The 19,946-nt window shown below is 39.7% G+C and overlaps 1 protein-coding gene across 4 annotated transcripts in view; it reads left to right on the top strand.

Moving 5' to 3' along the window:
- Positions 1-1,702: 1,702 nt before the first annotated feature.
- dock8 (dedicator of cytokinesis 8) overlaps positions 1,703-19,946 on the top strand; it is a 55,136-nt gene continuing 36,892 nt past the window's right edge. For 2 of the 4 annotated variants that reach the window (XM_026186332.1, XM_026186334.1), the window contains exons 1-5: positions 1,704-2,057; positions 14,247-14,346; positions 18,407-18,582; positions 18,979-19,050; positions 19,246-19,354. In XM_026186332.1, the coding sequence (XP_026042117.1) occupies positions 2,005-2,057; positions 14,247-14,346; positions 18,407-18,582; positions 18,979-19,050; positions 19,246-19,354 (510 nt within the window). In that variant the 5' untranslated portion in view covers positions 1,704-2,004. Of the gene's footprint in view, positions 2,058-14,246; positions 14,347-16,116; positions 16,173-18,406; positions 18,583-18,978; positions 19,051-19,245; positions 19,355-19,946 lie in introns of those variants that run through there. The other 2 variants (XM_026186333.1, XM_026186336.1) reach the window with 2 other exon arrangements.

The raw sequence follows: 19,946 nt of genomic DNA, 5'->3' as shown, positions 1-19,946 counted from the left end.
ACCCAAGTCTTTCCCCTCTTCTTTGATTTTCATTGCCTCTGTATGCATAATTAAAGCCTCTTTTTGTACTTACACTGCTACCTGTCCATCTGCTTCTCTGTGTGTATCCCTGTCCTTGTTTGTATGTTTCTTGGCAATTGTGGACCATACTTTTTGGAATGTATGTTATTATGGGCTTTGTAACAGTCTAAAATAAACAGCTCATCATTTGTTCTTGTACTCTGCTGCTGAGCTCTGCTACACTCCAAAACAAGACAGTTATGTTCTGTTTAGATTTTCTTTTCTTTTCTTTGTGTGTGTGTGTGTGTGCATCCCCTTGATGTGTTTTCCAGTGTTTGTGAGGCTTAGACCAAGCAAAACGGCACCATAGCATAGACTCCCATAGGAACTTATAACTTCTGGATTGCATAATTTCTTGTTTTTGTGGCTAAACACTGCGTGAAACATGGAGAATAGTGAAAAATATCTTCCCCCCCAAAAAATGTGTTGTTAAAAAACTTTACACTTTTTAGAGGTTACATACTCAGGAACACTTGCGATATACAACAAGACTTCAGCAAGAAGTGGGAGAGAAAAGGTTGGAACAATAGCACTGTTATCAGATTTAAGCTAATACCGTGAGGTGGAAGAAGTGTGTGTGTGTGGGTGGGGGGGGGGGGGGTTATGTACAATTTTGGTTTATTTTGAATGTCATCCCTATTGTCCTATTTTTTTGCTGTTTTGTATGTGAGTGTATGATGTGTGTGTTGTTGTTGTTGTTTGGGTTTTTTTGCTTTTTGAACATTAGGTGCTTTGCACTGGTTACACTGAAGCAGTATAGTTAATGGGACCCTTTCTGTCACAATAAACATACCGTTAGTTCTCTTAGTGAGAGACTATCTCTCCACATGCTAGAGAACAACTTATTCTTTAACTTACTAAGGTTTCGTTAAGATGGCTCTTTACTTAGTTTTAAACATTGTCTGCAGACTTTTTAACATTTTGACAATTTTACAATTAATGAATGATCAAACAGTTTGCTCCCACCTGTTTAATTAGCTCCCAAACTCCTGATGCTTACATTTGTTTTTTGTTAGTTTGTCAATGTCTAATATCTTTGTTCATTTTTGGTAAATAGGCTGTAATCAACTGAAACAATGGAGTTATACATAATATAAAGACATGCCCTGTTTTTCCTGTATCCTTATGAGTCTACATTATTGCACCTACTCAGTAATCTTCATTAAAACCAATATAGCTTTTTTTTTTTTTTTTTGAGCAAGTTACAGGCCAGCAAGGCATTTATAACAGTTTATATACCAGCAATCTTTTTTTTTTTTTAGCAGATGATTTGATTTGTGCACCATCATACTGGTGGCACGATGCATAGCAGAGATAATCTACACCTATGTTTGGTTCAGGGTTCCACCGCCAGGGTTTGGGTTAAAGCACCTTCATGTGGTTACGGTTGTGGTTAAAAGTGAATCTGACGTTTTTGGATTTGGACAGAGCCAACCTATCAAACAAGTGTATTTATTTGGTTTCCCTCTCAGTCTTAGTGTCACGCCGAAAGTGGTCAGCGCTTTTCTCTCTCTCTCTCTCTCTCTCTCTCTCTCTCTCTCTCTCTCTCTCTCACACACACACACACACACACACACACACACACACACACACACACACACACACACACTGAAGGAAAGCGCTTGTTAAAGCTCACCACGGCAGCGAGGGAGCGCGCGCGCCTCATCCAGCCTGTCCCATCACATCCCCTCCCACTCTCGCACCGTCGATGTCTACCTCCCTCTCTCTCCCCCTCTGTCTCCACGGGATGGCTCTCATTAAATGCGGAAGTTTACACCCAGTTAAGCTGCTGCCGCCGCCGCAACCAAGATGAGCGTTGGTGTGACAGTTGAGCTGTAGCGAAGCTGGAGGAGCGGTGCGTTGGAGAGAGCGACGGTGCCAAACCGCGAGAAAACACCAAAGCCACCAGCGACACCGTCGCCGGACTGGACTTCAGACTCGCGTATGGCTTCTCTGGGCAGCGCAGATCGGCGGGCTTTCGCTCTGAAAATCAACAGGTAAATGTAGAGAAATTATAATATAGTATTGGGGGCACGGTTTGGTTTGGTTTGGTTTGGTTTAGTTTAGGAGTGAATGTGAAGTCTTACTTCCCCTCCAGGGAAGTCCAGAGTGAAGCAGGCAGCCACATGTTGTGAATGTCAATGCTGCAGGTTGATTCACTGTGTCCCGGGAAAAAAAGAGAAAAGAAGGCAGCCTGGAGGATTATAAACAGCCAACTTTACTGCAACTTTAAATGCTCAGAGAATTTATGGCAGGTTATGATTAACTTGTGTTAAGCTTACAGTGGCAGCCATGTGCTCAGTCGGTCATGCATGAATTTGTTTATTTCTTGCTCTTTATTTACATACATGTCAGATTTGAGCAGCATGCTGAGCTTTTATCACCAAGCTAAACGATTTGCACATTATTTATGTCACTTCCTCCTCGTGAGGATGCTGATTATATATATCTACTGTTACTAATGTGACCATTTCCTGTATTTTTGGAGGGCTGACTAGCTCATAGAGCTTGTATAAATGACTAGGGATGTGGTCATAGTTCCTGCTGTGACACTTGAGCAGGTGTGGAGGAAGTATGTACATGGAAGCCTATTGTGTACCATGCCTCCTGTGCAGTAGGGTCATTTAACAAAAATACACTATTTATCTACTGTGATGGAATATATTTATAAGGTTCTGTAGGGCCTCCTTTGAAATGGTAGAGGAGGTCAGTTTGTGTGGATCAGTTTAACCCTGAAAAGGTTTTTTGTTTTTTTTTGGTCATATACAGCTTTTAGAAGTTTTCATATGTGTAACGCTTAAAGAGCCATATAGTAGTAGCCATATTTTGTGAAAGATGAGCACACTGGTTACACCAAATGTTTGATACTGTCGATTGACAAATCACTTAGTCAAGAAAATCCATGTTCTTGTTTTTAATAGCCTGGAAGAATCATGACGACTTGCTGTGATGTGATGTGCTGAGCAGAGCTGAGCTCAGCTGCTAAGGGATGTGAGAGATCTTGGGTCACAGCCTGAATCTACTGATGAGCCAGCAGAGAGGCACTGATTAGTGGCTGCTGTACTGTAGCACCTTTTCATAGTAAAAGAGCAACGATGGAATAGATTAACACTCACTGTGATTAGATTTTGGATATTCTGCTGCTATTCAATGTGACATGAGAACCACATTGATTTATAACCCATATTATACTTAAGGGTTGTATCCTCCTGAAAGAATCTTATTGTTGTCGAGACTGAAGGCACTGATGCAGATACTTTAAATATCTGTTGTTATGTTTGCTTTCAAGTGCTTGTAGTTAAGGGGGGGGGGGGGGGGGCTGGCTGGGATTGAGTTTGTGCTGATGTCAGTATAAAGACTAAACAGGTGCTCGATGCAAGTGAAAAAGAGAACAGCAAAGTCGATCACGGAAATTGATAATGGTGGAAAATGCATGGTGAGGGGGAAATGCTTTTGAGTGGATGGCAAGTAAATGCTGAAAACACTGATGAAGATTTAACACAAATCTATGAGTTACACTGGCTGCTAACTGAGTTGGTTTTGAAATCTGATAATGAGTACAAACTACTGCACTCATTGTGGCTACCATGATACTTAACGTTGTTTGGACAATTGTTGGAGAAATTAAAGTTCAAATGCACTTGTTTGAAAAAGTGCAAGCTAAAGTCAGATGTGAAAGGGGGAAAAACCTAGAGAGCCATGCAAGGCAACATAGTCCATACATAAGCAGCTCACATGAACAAAGAGGAACAGTTGTCACAAGATGAACCTGATCTATGCTGTCTGTGCACTAGTAAGCTGTAAGACCTGTTATTTTCCATGTCAACAAATCAAATCCATATTTACTGAGTTCTTCTTGTATGTTACTTGTATTTTATATATTAATTATGAAGACTTCCTTCCTTGGCACCTCTTATCAGGATGGAGTGCGAAGGAAATCCTGCGACACTAAGTCACTCACTGGTTTTACTTCACTTTTTTGCTAATGGCAGTTTAAAATCAGGAAATGTGTGTTTCTTCATAAGCATATTAAAAAAAAAAGAGGAATGGAAAACTGCAGTGAAAATATGTCAGTCAAAAATATAACATGAGCTGAGTGTCCAGTTTTTTTGCGTAGACTCTAGGTAGCTGCTGGACATTTAATATTCCGAGATTGAATGTGATTGGACTGAAGAGCATATGGTAACAGGTGTGAGGACAGCTGTAGATGCTGGGCCTCTGTCTTTCAATACGCTTCAGCGAGGAGGGGGGATCTAGATTGAATTTCATCTGATTTCCTCTGGGTTTTTTCGCTAATGACATCTGTGAACCTGCCTGTCTGTTGGTGGGCCACTGAGTTATGAGCCAGTGGAGTGTCAAAAAAAAGCAGTTTCCTACAAACTTTGGCTAAATGTGTGCAGATAAAGCAGTCGGACTAAGCTGGAAATTATAATTCCTTACAGCCAGTTTTTCATGCTTTGAGCCTGCCTGTGACCTGAGCCTTGCTAAATGACTGCTGTGTTTGTGCGTGCCTCCCTTTGACAGGAAGCTGAGTCGTGATTGTGCTGATAGCACTAAGGCCCATTAAGTCTGGAGACACATGATAGTATGAGATGCACACTGGGGGCATCCCTTTGGTCTGCTTTCCTGCTCTTGTCATTTATACCACACTTCTGTCTGTTTTCCTGTGTTTCCTCCCCTGCTCAGATTAAGGAAAAACACTGAGAGGAGGGAAAGGGTTTTAAAGGTTCAAGGATCTACCTATGTCTTGCTAATATAGATAATTTTATGCTTGGTGGGAGTAATCAAATTTGCCATCTCTGGGGCTTATTGATCAGAGATGTTGCTGTGAGGAAGGGGGTAGAAGCAGACTCTGTCTGAGAAACACTTGGGTATTGATTTCTAAAAAGCTGGAAGGAATACACCATATGCACACATGGCAAGTGGAGACCTGCAATGTATGACATAACAAAAAGGGGCCTACTTCTTTGGGGTAAAGGGTTCTTGCTCTACAAGTAGGTGTGGTGTGGGGATTAACAGTATTTCCTCACAGCAAGAAGGTCCTGGGTTTCCACCACCTGTCCTGTGTGGAGTTTGAATGTTCTCCCTATGCTTGTGAGGGTTCCCTTCAAAGACTGGACCTCAGAACTGCACAAGAATTACACAACTGTTGTGCCCACAGATAAGGAAATTCTCCCCCAGCATGATCTAATATAACTATACAAAAGTCTTGAGCCAAGCCTCATTTTGCTAGGAAAATTGGGACAGTAATTTGTTTAAGCTTAAGCTTAACAAGTCAATATTTAGTATGTCCACCTTTATTCTTCAACACAGCCTGAACTTACTTTAGCAAGCTTTCTTGCCATTTTGTTTAGCAGTCTTCGGGAAAAGTTCTTCAGGCTTCTTGAAGGACATTCGTAGCTCTTCTTTGGATGTTGTCTCTTATTCTGTTCTTTGTCAAGATAATAACACACTGCTTCAATAATGCTGAGCTCTAGGCTCTGGGGAGGCCAATCCGTGACTCAGAGTTTTCTATTTGTTTGGTATTATTGTCAAAGCTGATAAATTAAGCTGTCACCAATCAGATGCTTCCTAGATGGTACTGCATAGTGAATCAAAATCTGGTGGTGCTTTTCTGTGTTCATAATTCCATCCATTTTGACAAGATCTCTAACACCGACTGAAATTCGGCGCCAAATCATGACAGAGCCTCCACCATGTTTTACAGGCACTGTTGTACATATTGTGCACGTTGACCATTTGAACCACAACTTTAAAACTTAGAGTCATCACTTGGCCTTTTCTCCTTGTTTCCCTTGCTGAAGAATGACTTCTTGACTGCTGAATTTTATTTCCTATTACTCAAGGACTTAAACAGTATTTGAAAGTCATTATCTGCTGTAAATAGTTTTAAAAGCTTCTTCTATTGTGCTTTTGAGAGATTCAACTAAAGAACTGGGAAAGATTTGGTGTTTTTCTGACAGACTGAGTAATAAAGTACCCAAAAGATACAATTTAAAATTGAGTCTTTCCTAAGTTGTCTATTATGTGTAGGCACAACTTAAGGTCTCTTGAGTTAGGTACGTATGTTCGAATGATTCATACATCAGTGTTAAGTGGGTCAACAAATAAAACTTTCTGCTAAAAATGTTCAGATAAAAGAAATAGATTGAAAACTGTTGAAAAAGCAGATAATGTCAAAAGAAAAGGTTTAAAAGACCTTCAGAAAGCCTAGAGAGCTATTTTTCAAGACCATTTAAAAAAACTGCAAGAAAGTCTGGTTCCTTGGAAGCTAAATATAAGGAAAACAGGGGCAGCCCGAGACGTTTTACAGTACTCTATAATTGGTAAATGGTAAATGGTAAATGGCCTGCATTTGTATAGCGCTTTTCTAGTCCATAGGACCCCAAAGTGCTTTACACTACATTCAGTCATCCACCCATTCACACACACATTCACACACTGGCGATAGCAAGCTACATTGTAGCCACAGCTGCCCTGGGGCGCACTGACAGAGGCGAGGCTGCCGGACACAGGCGCCACCGGGCCCTCTGACCACCACCAGTTCCCCTGTGTCATCTGATAAAAGTAACCCATTGTTTACTGACCAATGAGGGGCGTACCTGACATCTTGTGTATATATTTAACCCACAAAGCAGCTTCAACAAAAATTATTTATGTCTGATAAATGATAAGATATTTAGCCTTGCTGTCCAGTCTCAGTGTCTTTGAAAAGGAGAATCTTATTTTTTCTTAAGAACAATGTCATTGTCATAGTATGACAGTGAAAATAATGCTGACAATATCGTAACAGCTGATCCATTAGGGAAGTCTTACAGACTGTAAATGTCTAATTATTCAAGCATGTTATCATTCACCAATTTTTTTTTTTGTCTAATAAGGTATGAACTAATCAACTGTGTTTATAATTGAAAAATATCAAAGCTGATTAATGATGCTAAGCTAGGGTTTTATTGTAATTGCAGCATTTTGTCTGCACAGTATGACTTGTGAGGCATTTTAAGCCCTTTTACTAACAAATAACATGATTATAGTGTGAGGCTTGTTGTGTCTTAGCACTGAGCCTGATCTCTCATCAGCAGTTCAACAGTGGCTTCATACTGACTCCCGGGGAGCAGCTGTTTTGATAGTGCCGTCCTCATCAGTGTTGATTAAATTTTCTAAAATCATCACTTGGGGAGGAAAAAGGCAAAGAAAACTACTTTTAATGATTGTCTTCAGGCTTTGTGTTCAGCTAGGAAAATGTTTTCTTAATAGTGATTCAAATGTCATGTCCCCAAAAGGAGAATTTATGAGAAGTTTTAATTGAGGTTTAGCGTGATCTAAAAAGCCTATAAGCATGTTTTATGTGTCCGTCAGTAACACTACAAACACACACAATAAGGTTACTCAAAGATATTAAGTTACATAGAAACTCAAACAATGTTTTCATATGCACTGTGGTAACCTGGTTACTGTAAAACTGAATATATATACAGTAATTCAGGCAATATAATGGTGAAATCACAAGTTACTTTTAGATTTTTAAAAAAAAAATATTTTATATTATTTTTTTAAGTTGCCACCTTGCTTTTTTGCTGCTTTTTGTACTGCATTGCACCTCAAATGCTTTCTATTTCATTTCTGCTTATAATTACACAATGAAATGTAGAATAAAGGAGGTTTATGACCCCAGAGTTGACAAAAATTATGTAAAAATGATGACAAAATTAGCAGTCGTGAAAAAGTATTAGCCCCCTTTCTGATTTCTTAGTGTTTTGCATATTTGTTATACTTGCATGTTTCAGATCATCTGTGGAACCATGCAGCTTCCACTTTGGATTTGGGACACAGACACCGTCTCTACTTTTAAGATCAGGCTTATCAAAAACACTCTCTCCTTTTTGATAAAGCATATAGCTGGGGCTGGATCCTCCCTTAGTTATGCTGCAATAGGCGTAGGCTCCTGGGGAATTCCCATGATGCATGAGTGTTTCTTCTTCAGTCACCTTTCTCACTCACTATGTAAATATAATTGAATTGAACTGAAATTGAGTTGTACAAAATGCAGTTTTTAAACTTAATTAAGGGAGAAAAGTTAACCAAACCTACCTGGTCTTGTGTGAAAAAGTAACTGCTTCTCTTGTTAAATAATGAATTTGATTAACCACATTTTTGTAAGGCTGAGTTTCCCTAAACACACTCGGGCCTGATTACTGGTGGACCTGCTGAATCAAGAAATCGCTTAAAGAGAACCTGTCTGACAAAGTGAAGCAGGCTAAAAGATCTTGAAAAGCCACACATCATGCCACGATCTGAAGAAAGACCTGAGAAACAAAGTCACTCTCTGTCAGTCTGGAAAGGGTTACAAATCAGTTTCTAAAACTTTGAGACTCAATTGAACCAAAGTGAGCGCCATTATACACAAATGGAGAAAACTTGGAAGAGTGGTGAAGCTTTTTCCAGGAGTGACCGGCCTACCAAAATTACTCCCTAACCCTAACCCCACGACGACTCATCCAGGAGGTTGCAAAAGAACCCAGAATGACATTAAAGAACCGCAGGCGTCACATGTCTCAGTTAAGGTCAGAGTTCATAGTTCCACCATTTTAAAAAAGAAAAAGAAAAAGAGAGGGACTATGGAAATGGCATCCATGGCAGAGTTCCAAGACACAAAACATTGCTGAGCAAAAAAGAACACAAAGGCTTGTTTCACATTTGATAAAAAAAAAGAACTTTTTGGAAGGTTTGAGGAAAGGAACATCATACCAAAAGTAAACTATGGTGCTGGTAGTGTGATGGTCTCGGGCTGTGTTGCTGCGTCAGTACATGGAAGATTTGCTGAATTCTGCTGTCTACCAAAACATCCTGAAGGAGAATATCTGGCCATGTGTTTGTAAACTCAAGCTGAAGTGCACTTGGGTTCTGCAGCAGGACAATGATCCAAAACAAACCACCAAGTCCACCTCTGAACAGCTTAAAAAAAACAAAGACTTTAGAGTGGCCTAGGTCAGTTCTGACCTGAATCTGATTGAGATGCTGTGGCATGACCATAAAAAGGCAGTCCATGCTCGAAAACCTTCCAGTGTGGCTGAATTACAACAATTCTGCAAAGATGAGTGGGCTAAATTTCCTCCAGTTATTGCAAATGCTTGATTGCAGTTGTTGTCGTTGTTGTTGTTAAGGGTGGCCCAACCAGCTATTAGGTTTAGGGGGCAATCACTTTTTTCACACAGGCCCATGTATTGTTTGATGATCTGAAACATTTAAGAGTGACAAATATACAAAAAAGAGGAAATCAGGAAGGGGGCAAACACTTTTTCACACCACTGTAGGTGCGTGATGTCTCCAAGATTGGATTAAATAGGAAATGGTGAATGCTTAAACATTGGAGTCTTTTGGATGCTTTTGATTCCTGGCATCCACAAATTCACCCCAGTAGGAGCCAGGCACCTTACATGATGGTGGTGGCTGAGAGTTTGTGTGAGTAGGTGAATGAAAATGTATTGTAAGGATCTAGCTAAGGTTAAAAGTAGGTATATACAGTAATGTGGAAAGGTCTTGAATCAGCCTTTAGTTCTTTAAACTTTACTAGGGAAATGGGTGCAGAGGTTTATTAAAACATCTGCAAATAAACATATTGTACAATTCTAAGAACTTGGAAAGTCAATATTTGGTATGAACATCTTTGCTGCCTGTTGTTCCGTTCTCAGTCATCATCGCTGCTTCAGTAATGTTGAGGTTTGAGCTCTGATCGATTTCCCTATGGGGAAATTGGCTTGCAGTGGAAGTCAGACATTTGTACACACCACATGAAAACAATCACATCAACATAAAACACAAGCACACAATATGCAGACATTTTCGCTCTTCCACACTAATTTGGCAACCTACATTGGTATCATAATTAAGCTGTTGCCACTCAGATACTTCCCTGTTGGTATTGCACGGTGGATCAAATCTGATGGTGCTTTTCTTAGTTCATAATTCCAATAATTTTGACAAGATCTCACACCATTAGCTGAAATGCACAAACCATGACAGAGTCTGCACTGTTTTACAGATGGCTGTAGACACTTAGAATCTACTTGTTTCCTCACCTTCTCTGTACATACTGACAATGACTCTAACCAAAAGTCATTATTATGCATTCAAAACTTTATAAAAACCTGTCACTGATTGTCAGCTACTTTTCCACTGAGACTATTTCTGATGGCGCATCGGCTTCATCAGATATAGTCTGAGTCCTGTTAAAGACATGACTTTTAGATACTGTTCATCTGTTGCAGTTTTATGTCTGCCACAGTTGTCCTCCAATTGTCTGGTTTCCTCAATTCTTTTTAAGAGTACAGTGCACACCATATTGATATAGGCTGCTAGTAACAAAGTGTCTAAAGATGATCTAGTGTCTGGTTACTTTTTTAGGGCAAGACATAAGAGCACAGTGGAAGTTGGCAGCACCACTGTTGGTATTCTCAGAGATCTCAGGCTTGCAGTTCTGTATGAGAAGCTGGTTTAAACCAAAGCTATTTCAGTACTTTTCTTTACTCAGCAGGATCTGATAGATTTGATGAAAGGTCCTACAGTGAACATTTTTTTGCTCTTAGAGTCTTGACTTTTATTCAACCCTGTTTATGAACTTTGCAGTGCTTCCAGTAGTGGCAAGTATTGCTTAAAATCAAATATTTGTCCCTTTATAAAGTTTTGTCTCTGGGTTGATCCACAAGAAGCAATTCCTTTTTCCAGGAATTGTGTCTTTATGATGTCTTACTAAAACCACAATCAGATACCAGTTTTTGCTAGATCAGTGATGCAAGCTGTTTTTGGTGTTATTTTGCTTAAGTGACCAAAGCTCTGTTTTTATCTTTCCTAACAAAAGCAGCTTTGGTTTTATGTAGCAAAGGATGCCAAGACCCATCACCACTGAAGAGAGACACAGATGCTGTCTGCTGTGTCAAGCTGTTTGTGTAGTGGTAAAAAAAAATGCCTGCTTGGATCTGAATACTGTTTTACTTGCCTTGTCTTTTTATAGACGGGCATTTAATCTGTATCAGTGAATGCGTAGTAGCACATGGACCCATGTGCATATATTAGCTATACTTTATGTACAGTATGTGTTATTAGGTTGTATGAGCTAGAAAGTACCAATGGAAGATATGTAGAAATGGCACAAGTTAGAGTGGTTAAGGGCATGTCTTTATAAAGTCTCATGTAATGAGAAGGGTTATTACAGAGTTTATATCGTCTTGGGTATAAACTCAATACACCCACCAGACAATCTGCTTTTGGACAAAAAAGCCTCAGCCTTATTGGATTTTTTTATTAGTTTTGTCATGAAAATCTCAACAGTGGCTTATTCTGATTTCAAAGAGACAACATGACAGAAGAAGAGGCATTTGAGGTGGGTGATTTCTTTTTGTGTGTGTGTCACTTAGGTCTCCACAAATAGATTTTTTTTTTTAAAGCTTATTATACTGCAGCCCCTTTTAAACCTCATCTGTGTATGCAGTTCTGACATATTACATACTAAAACTGTAACCTGGCACATTCCCTTTAAGGAGAGCGAACAGAGATTAGTTTATTGATATGGAGGTACAGGGTAAAGATGTGTATGCGAGAGTCCTCCACAACCAGTGTCCACCGTGTTATCTTGCGAGGGACAAACATACTGCTCTACACTTGTTCACTAGATACCGCCATATGATTGTGTGCGTATACTGAGCAGACATGAGGTGTGAGCGTTTTTATGATATGTGTGTGTAACTTTGTAGACTATAATCAGGCCGCAGCTGTATTTTGACTTGCATAGTGGTTAAAATATATTTTAAACCATGAATGCAAAGCTTTTTTTTGCATTGCATTGGTGTTGCTGTTGCTAATCTGGTCAATTGATCAGCTGTACCTGTTCGTGTGGGTGTGTGTCCTCTAATCTGGCTCGTGTGATTATTTTACAAGCATATTGCTGCAATATGTGTTTGTTTTTTAATGTACACAATTAATTCTTTTTACTTATTGTGCAGCACCACTTTCTTAAAACTCTGTTTTAATGGCCGTGAGCAGCTAGCTATGGCTTTAAATAAAAATGCTGCTGCAGTGCTGGACTTTGGCCTTTGTGTAAATTGTGTATACTGTTTTCCCACCCATGCCATGACCTTTTCTGGCATTCAGTTATTTTATTGACTCAGCATATTATGTGCTTTAGAGGGGGAGGAGAACGTGTTATAAACAGCATGACTGAAACAGGCTCGCTCAAGTATAGTAAACACATTCATAATAATAGTATGTCATGTTGTTAGCTCAGTACAGTTCAAAAGTCTTAATCCGCCTCTTATTTCCAAGCAGCCAGACTTTCTTGGAACTTTTAAAGCGATCTTGAGCAATAGTTTTCCAGGCTGTCCAAGTTTTTTTTTTTTTGTTTTTTTTTTTGTTGGACATTGTCTGGTTTTGCAGTAATTTTTAGTCTAGTTCTTCTACCTGATGATTTTCAGAGGGATGGTGATAGGGGGAAAGGGGATGAACCAGTGAACCACATGAATCACAAATTAATTTGGTTTTTGCGTTGCTTGGCATATTGTGAATCGCCTCCTTAAAATATTTGGGGAAACTGGACAAGTGGAGGACAAAAGAAGAAGTGGCAGGCCTAGGGGACAATAGCTGCAGCAGATGAACAGTATCTGAAAGTCATTCCTTTAGGTAATGGGGAAAAAATCTAGTAAAGATCTCAAAGAGGGCCTGAGAGATGCCTCTGTCATGGTTTAGAGTTGCTTTTTAGCCATGGTGTTGGGGGTGGAATTATGAACACAGAAAAGTACCATCAGATTTTGATCCATCATGTAATGCCATCTTGAAAGTATATGATTGGCAACAACTTCATTTTTGATTACAATGAAACGCATTGCCAGTATAGTAAAAGCATACATGGATAGAAAAATACACAATAGAACATCATCAGTCATGGATCGTCCTCCCCAGTGCCAGGACATCAACATTATTGAATAAAGGTTTTCATGCCATGTATTGATTTTTAAGCTTATTAGAACTGTGCAAGCTCTGATTTTGCCTGATGTACTGTATTTACATGCATGTTTATGTGTTTCAGTACACCCCTGCACCCATTTCACATTTTCTGAGGAAATATAAAGAAATGGGGCTTGGCTCAAGCCTTGCACAATACTGCGTGTCATGTTGTTAGTATTCATATTATGCCAGTTTGTTTTTAAGCTTTGAAAATTGTACTTGTTTTGTAATTCTTTTTCGAAATTTCCATGAAAGTGCTCATCAGATTGTGCATGCTCCATGATTCTGTAGCTTCAGTGGTTTTGACATACTGGCATTCCTTTACAGCATTTGTTATTAGTTTGCGGTGATAATTAGTAACAGCGATGTTGTAACAATGGCCAAGGGGACTTACTGAACCCGTGAGACTGACCACAGGCGAAGCAGTCGGGAATGTGACCCATTTGCTCAAGTCTTTGCCCTCTAACGCTTCCCTGTGCGTCAGCATTACAATAAACTCTTTCTGACGCTTGCATATGCAACAATACACAGAAAATGGAGTAAATTTAACAGAAGACGCACACGAGAAAACTCAAAATGACATATACTTACACATACATACACAGACTGGGGTTTTGTTACTGAGCTGCTGTTGCGCAGATTTGGGTGGGGCTCCAGTGATATGGTGGATTAATTAGAAATAAGTAACTAGTGTATTAGTGGCCGTATCATGGAGATGGAATGTGTGCAGAAAATCAGGGCACTGTTCTCCCTTCTTATTGGTAAAAGCTACAGGCAAACACAAACACCATCTACCCAACATATTTGAATAGTACTCCATTCTTGTGTCATGTTGATTTCCTGCTTGCTCTGACCCTTACAGCGGGACACCATATCATTCAACGCAAGCATGACAAAGCCTCTACACAGCCAGCAGCGGTGGGCTTCTGTAGAGAGTGAACAATAGTTGAATAGGAACACCATGGCTGGCCGATTCGACTAAGAACAATTGCGGAATTGGTGCTGTTGCATCTGTCATTAAGATACACTATGTGTGCATGTGGTTGGAATTATACACAAAAGATGAGGTTGTAGAGTTTTTAATGCTTGTTTTAAAGCAAACATTCCCTTTAAAACAGCACACAAATATGATACTCTGGCTCATGAACACAAAACCTTATAAATCTGTGTTTTCTAACATTTTGTTTCAGGCACTCTTCTGCAGAGATCAGGAAACACTTTGGTGGGAACCATGGCTTGCATCACAGCCGAACCAACTCGAACGCTTCGGCCACAGTGTGGCTTACTGTGGTGAGTTTCCTTCTGTTAAAAGAATTCTTTTGCTTTTGGAGTTTAGTCTTTTGTTTTATTCAGCAGGAAATTGTCATATCATCCAGATTTGAACTGCAGGCAGATCTCAGGAAAGGAATGTTAGCAATATGAACTTTTTTTTTTAAGTATTTTTTCCCAGTTATGCTTATATTTCCTTATTCAAATGCGTAACATGTTAAGTGTGCTGTAATATTACATCTATATATTATTACTTCCCTTGTACCAGAGCAGTAGTGATGAAATCCTAGTTGAAGTGGGGGAAAAATCATGCTGTGACTAAAACATCAGTGGAGTGGCTTCCTCTTATGCTGCTTTAGTGATTCTGCTTATACCACTGGAGAGTTATAAGTGTATCATTTTCACATCCTGCCTTTGCTGTCATTAGCTCTGGGACTGTCTGACTCGGTGTGGTGTCTCACCTTGAAGATTATGCTTTGAATCCTGAAACAGTTCTTCTACAGCATGAGCTGCTGCTTTTGCAAAGAGCTGCCTGCATAGCCGTTTACACCGGCCTGACGCTGCTCTTTGGCTTAACATGCGTTGAAAAATGTAGCACATACTGAAAAGACTTGAAAGTCATTATGGCAGGTTGTTTTCTACTCTCCTCATTTGAAGCGTGACAGAGAACGATCCCTGCCCTCCAATGCCCACAGACAGAATGATGCACAGTAATCCTTTGCGGGGATTTGCTCCCGCTGCACTCTCTGTAGTACCCTCTGAACCTCTGTCTCTGCCTCCCAGCTTTATATGTTCTGCTCTCAGTCTTCTCGCTTTTCGTCTATTTCTGTCTTTTCCTCGCATCTTTTCTTCTGTGTCGCCCTACATTTCTCTCATGTAAAGTTCTCTAAAGCTTGCAGTTGTTAAGTTTTGTGACATATATTTGTGTTTGAGTGACAGAGCTTAAACCCTTAAATAATGTTTTTTTGGGCTGTTTTTTTTTTTATTTTTATTTTTTTATTTTAGTAATGATTCTTGAGCTTTCTGGCTGACAGGTCTTGAGGAGAAGTACTTGAGCCAGCTGTCCTGACCCGGCTTGTAGCATGCAGCATGGTTAATCTGTAACCTGCTTGAGAAATGGGTCAGTGCCTTGGATACTGACAGGCACTGGATGGGCGCTGCCTACCTTGCAGCTTATCCAGGCAAATCTTCAATATGTCCGGATTTGGGATGCGGGAGAGGATTTTTAATACCATAATCTCTGGGATGATAGTTTTACATTATTCAGCAGTCCCGTCTAGCAAAGGGATGAGGGAGGGGTGCTTGTTGCTGCAGTTGTTATGCGGATCACTACGTTAATATTGACTGAACCTGAGTTGAAACTGTTGCCTGGTCAGAGACATTAACAAATTTAAAAGCTTGCAGTGTGTGTGTGTGTGTGTGTGTGTGTGTGTGTGTGTGGCATGCACATGTATGTATCTCTAGTTTCTGTTCCTGTCTGTTGAAACACCAGTTGATGGAGGGACGCCTTGCTGATGTCACTTCCTTCAGTGTTTTGTGGTTTTGTCCCTTTCAGCTGAGAACTGTAATGTCTAAAACTGATGTCTAAACGTTTTGTGGGTCTCTAAACAGTCAGGCTCCAATTAAAGCATTGACTCTGTGGCTTCTGATTTATTTTTGCTAATGCTGATGGTTTTCTTTAAGCTTCTAGGTCTATGAAGCCCACTTTAAAGGGGTTCTGTGCATTGCACTGTGGCTTAGTTTCACTCAAAAGCACTGAGCGCCAGTAGGTACACAGTGTAGGTTCCCCATATCCGGAGTGCGCCATTTTGTACACTTCCTTTTTATGGTGTTCAGTTTTCAGCAGGGTAAGTTTGCGATGTCGGCTTGAGCTCAGTCTTTTTGTGAAACTAGAGTGAGATTTTGCTCACATATCTTCTGTCATGTTTACTGTAGCTTTATTTTCTCTTGGGTTCTTTACATCTGTTTCTTTTTTCTGTGTTCCTCCTGTATATCGACAGCAGTAATGTGCTTCTAAAAATGGTCATTTTTACATGAAAATGCTTTATTTGTTTTTTTGTTTTTAAAAAAGCTTGTCTTATTTAATCATTTGTGCACATTCTTCACTGAGTTTTGTCACATCTTCCAGCCGTTCATGGTTTTCACTGCAATTATTGCACCTGTGATCAAGTTTGTCAAAAACGTCTGGTGGCTGTTGGCTTTGCAAGGAAAGCTGGATTCTTGCTGGCACCTCTGATGACTCCACAGAGCAGCAGGCACTGATCAGAGGCATGCATAGATTTGCATTCATTTGTTTTTGTTAGCCTCCATACCAAACAAGAAAAAGAGGCCATGTTACAATGATTCTTTGAACTTTGAGGCATACAGCCAGAGAAATGCACATGGAGTCAGATGAAGTTTGCTACTATAATGGTACTACTGAGGTTGTCCTCTGTAGAGAGGAGGAGTTAGTTTTTTTTTTTTATACCGGAGCCCTCTCATTTAAAACAATAATGATATAGTTCTTCCTTCTGGCTGTCTGTGTATTCTTTTGTCATGTGTTGCATGCTAAGCATTAATAATCGGCCGTGTGCAACAACATGCTCGTCGTTGCTTAGTGGAGGAAAAATATCCCTTAGGGTGGGTTGATGTGCAAAAACATGTCTGAAGGCAAATGGAATTTGCTCAGCTTTTAAAAGTTAAGCACAGCAGTGACTCATGTTTTTCTGCAGGTATTTCCACCTCTTATGTGTATACATGTTATCTTTTACTGTCTATACCAGTAGCTGGTTTGGCCCCCTGTTTCCTGTCTGCCTGAAGACACACTTTCTCTCACAGTTTTTGACAGGCTATCTGTATTTTACCTGTATGGGACAGTCCGCGTGACTGAAAGCTGAAATATTCTTCTAAAAAATGTCTGACTGTTCTTGTTCAAATTCATACTCTTAGAATGGCTTCCTTTTATTGTTCATCAGTTTTGGGGGTTTTTCTTTTTAGTAATTTTTCATTATGACATTTAGCCCATTTCCATGGCTCAGATTAAGCACAGTCACTAAAAATATTTCCATCAACAACAAAAACAAAACTAAAAAACTAAAAAAAAAAAAAGCTTTCCGTCTGGGACTAGGCTTAAAATTGGTCTGGAAAATGTAGCCATTATAGGATATGGTTCTAAACCTTTGTCCTACCTCAGCTAACCCCTGATGATTATCAGATTGGAGGTCTGCCCAGTTTGCTGCAGTGACACCTGCTCCATGCAGGTTCCTTTTTTGTTTTTTTTGTTTATTTTTTTAACGACCACAGTCAGCAATGCACGACAAAAAAGGATGTGTGGTGCGCTATCTCATCAGTTGTGCTTCCCCCCCCCCCCCCCCCCCCCCCCCCCCCCGCCTTTGGGTACACTTTCTAATGATTATAAAAGCTCATCTGTGTCAGAGTACAGATTTGTTAAAAGGCTTAAATATGAAACTTTCAACACATTTATATTGTACTTTGAAACCACTACAGCTTTGCTTTTGTGATGATCTGATGTAGTAGAGGTGGAGTTACAGTTTCTGTCTAAAAATAGGATTTAAAAAAACACACACACACACAAACAGCCTGAATGCCAGCTTGTTCCGGTTTCCGCTTGTGTAAGTCCCTGTGTCTTTTGTTCTCAGACAGGTATGAGGTATTAGAAAATATTCATGATTCAACATGTTTGGTTATGCTTCCCTTTTTCTTCTCTGTAGTGTGTCTGAATTTGACAAATGGCTGTATAAACTGTAAAATGAAAAGTGTTTGGTTTTCCATTTTGCTTCTTGTAAAAGCTTATAGTTAGGGCTGGATCAGGTAACCGTGAACCAGTGTTTAGATACACTGCAGTATTCCTGCAATAGGACTCTCTATAAGTTTACACATCACTCTGCATGTAATCATTAGTTATTATTCATTTGTTGCTCTCTTCCATAGTGTCCTCTTTGTCTTGTAGGATAGCACTGGTGGTTGCCAGTATTTTCTAGATATTTAATTTTAATGTTTTTTTTTTTTCTGATATGTATTCTCACTTTTTTTTCCATCTTCCCAATCCCAATATTTTCTCCATCATTCTTCGATTCTCCAGCCTCAGACGTATGATGCAGTGGAGCCCTTGGACCTGGAGGAATTCTTCATGTCGCAGTTAAAAAGTGGAGACTCTGCCCTGATGCAGGAATTTGGAGACTTTCCTGATGATGACCTGAAGGTGGAGCAGGTGGAAAAGGAGTGTCGCACTATTCGACACTCTGTCCCAGAGGATGGGTATGTTACAGGCCAATGATTGTTAAATAAGAGGATAATTTATGAGTCAATTAACATGGTTTTCTAGAGCTCACAAAAAGCCAAAAAGGACAGCGTTTTTTACTGACAGGTTTCTCTGAATGTCTTAAAATATTGATTAAACTGATGTTCAGAGGTGGGTAACAAGCCTTTATTCATCTTCCAAAGAAGTTTAGCAGATTGTTTTGTAATAAAATAAATATTTAGACTGTCTCCCCAAATTCATTGTAAAACAACTTTCTGCACGTTATCTTTGCTTATTCAGAGTATTCACAACGTGACCATGAAGTCCAAATTAAGACAGGAGAAGAATTCAAAGTTTTCAGCTGCTTGCATGTGTCTGCATATCTCATTGTCCTCATCCTTATCTCTTAACAGAGTGGAACTAGATCCGCATGTAAGAGACTGCATAAAGAGTTACACCCAGCCGTGGCTCGTCGTCTCCAGAAGGTAAAAGACTGCGTGTCCTATCTGATACATTCTTATGTTTACATGTTTCCTACAAAGACTCTCATATTCACTGCACACATGCACTGCATAATGCTTCAGTGTTGTTATCCAGACTGGTTCAGAGGTCTTTTAGTTAACCATGAATGCCCTTTTTTGTGTTTTTGTGTCTTTTCTGTCTTATGTGTATGCATGAAGATGCCAGGGGGATGGCTGGAGTGTGTATTCAGAGCGAACTGGCCTACACAAACTTCTTCGGAAACAGACCTTTGAGTCGGATTTTCAGCCAGAAAATCAAGAAAAAACGGTAAGAAACACAAACACACAGTCATGTGCTAAAGTTTTAGTTTAGAGGTTCGGATAAATAACCCAATAAATATTGAGTGTAAGTACACTTTTACTTAGCCTGTGTCTTAACCAGCACCCTGTTACTCAATGAAGGAGCCTTCCTCCTGTTCAGTGTTGCGTGCAGCATACTATGAAGAAACAAGTCCTCACTGATTTCCTTCTCGGCCTCTTGTGTGCAGCGTGATGCTTCAGACATGCATTGTTGCTGTAGTCTCAGTTTACAGTTAGGTCGTCACATCTGATTTTGCTTGTTATTATAGAAACAGGTTTTTGACTAGATGGTGTTGCTTTGGTTTGTTGGTTATTACCACTTTAGACGGTCAGAACAACTGTGTAATTTGTCTATCTGCAGTTGTGATGTAACTATTATTTGCTGAACAACAGCCAGCAGTGAGAGATGGTTTAGTTTAGTGGGTTTTTGTTTTTTTTGTCTAGCTAAGCTAGAATATGAGAAAGTTAATGACTTTCCAATCTAAATACTGACAAGAAATGGAGTAAGTGGATTTCCCCAACAGCTTAATGCTATTTTTAAGCAGAACTACAAGAAAAGT

The sequence above is a fragment of the Astatotilapia calliptera genome, chromosome 12, assembly GCF_900246225.1.
Source record: "Astatotilapia calliptera chromosome 12, fAstCal1.2, whole genome shotgun sequence".
In the NCBI taxonomy this organism is placed as follows: domain Eukaryota; kingdom Metazoa; phylum Chordata; class Actinopteri; order Cichliformes; family Cichlidae; genus Astatotilapia; species Astatotilapia calliptera.
The sequence above is the reverse complement of the archived record's forward strand: the minus strand, read 5'-3'. Positions and strand labels throughout refer to the sequence as shown.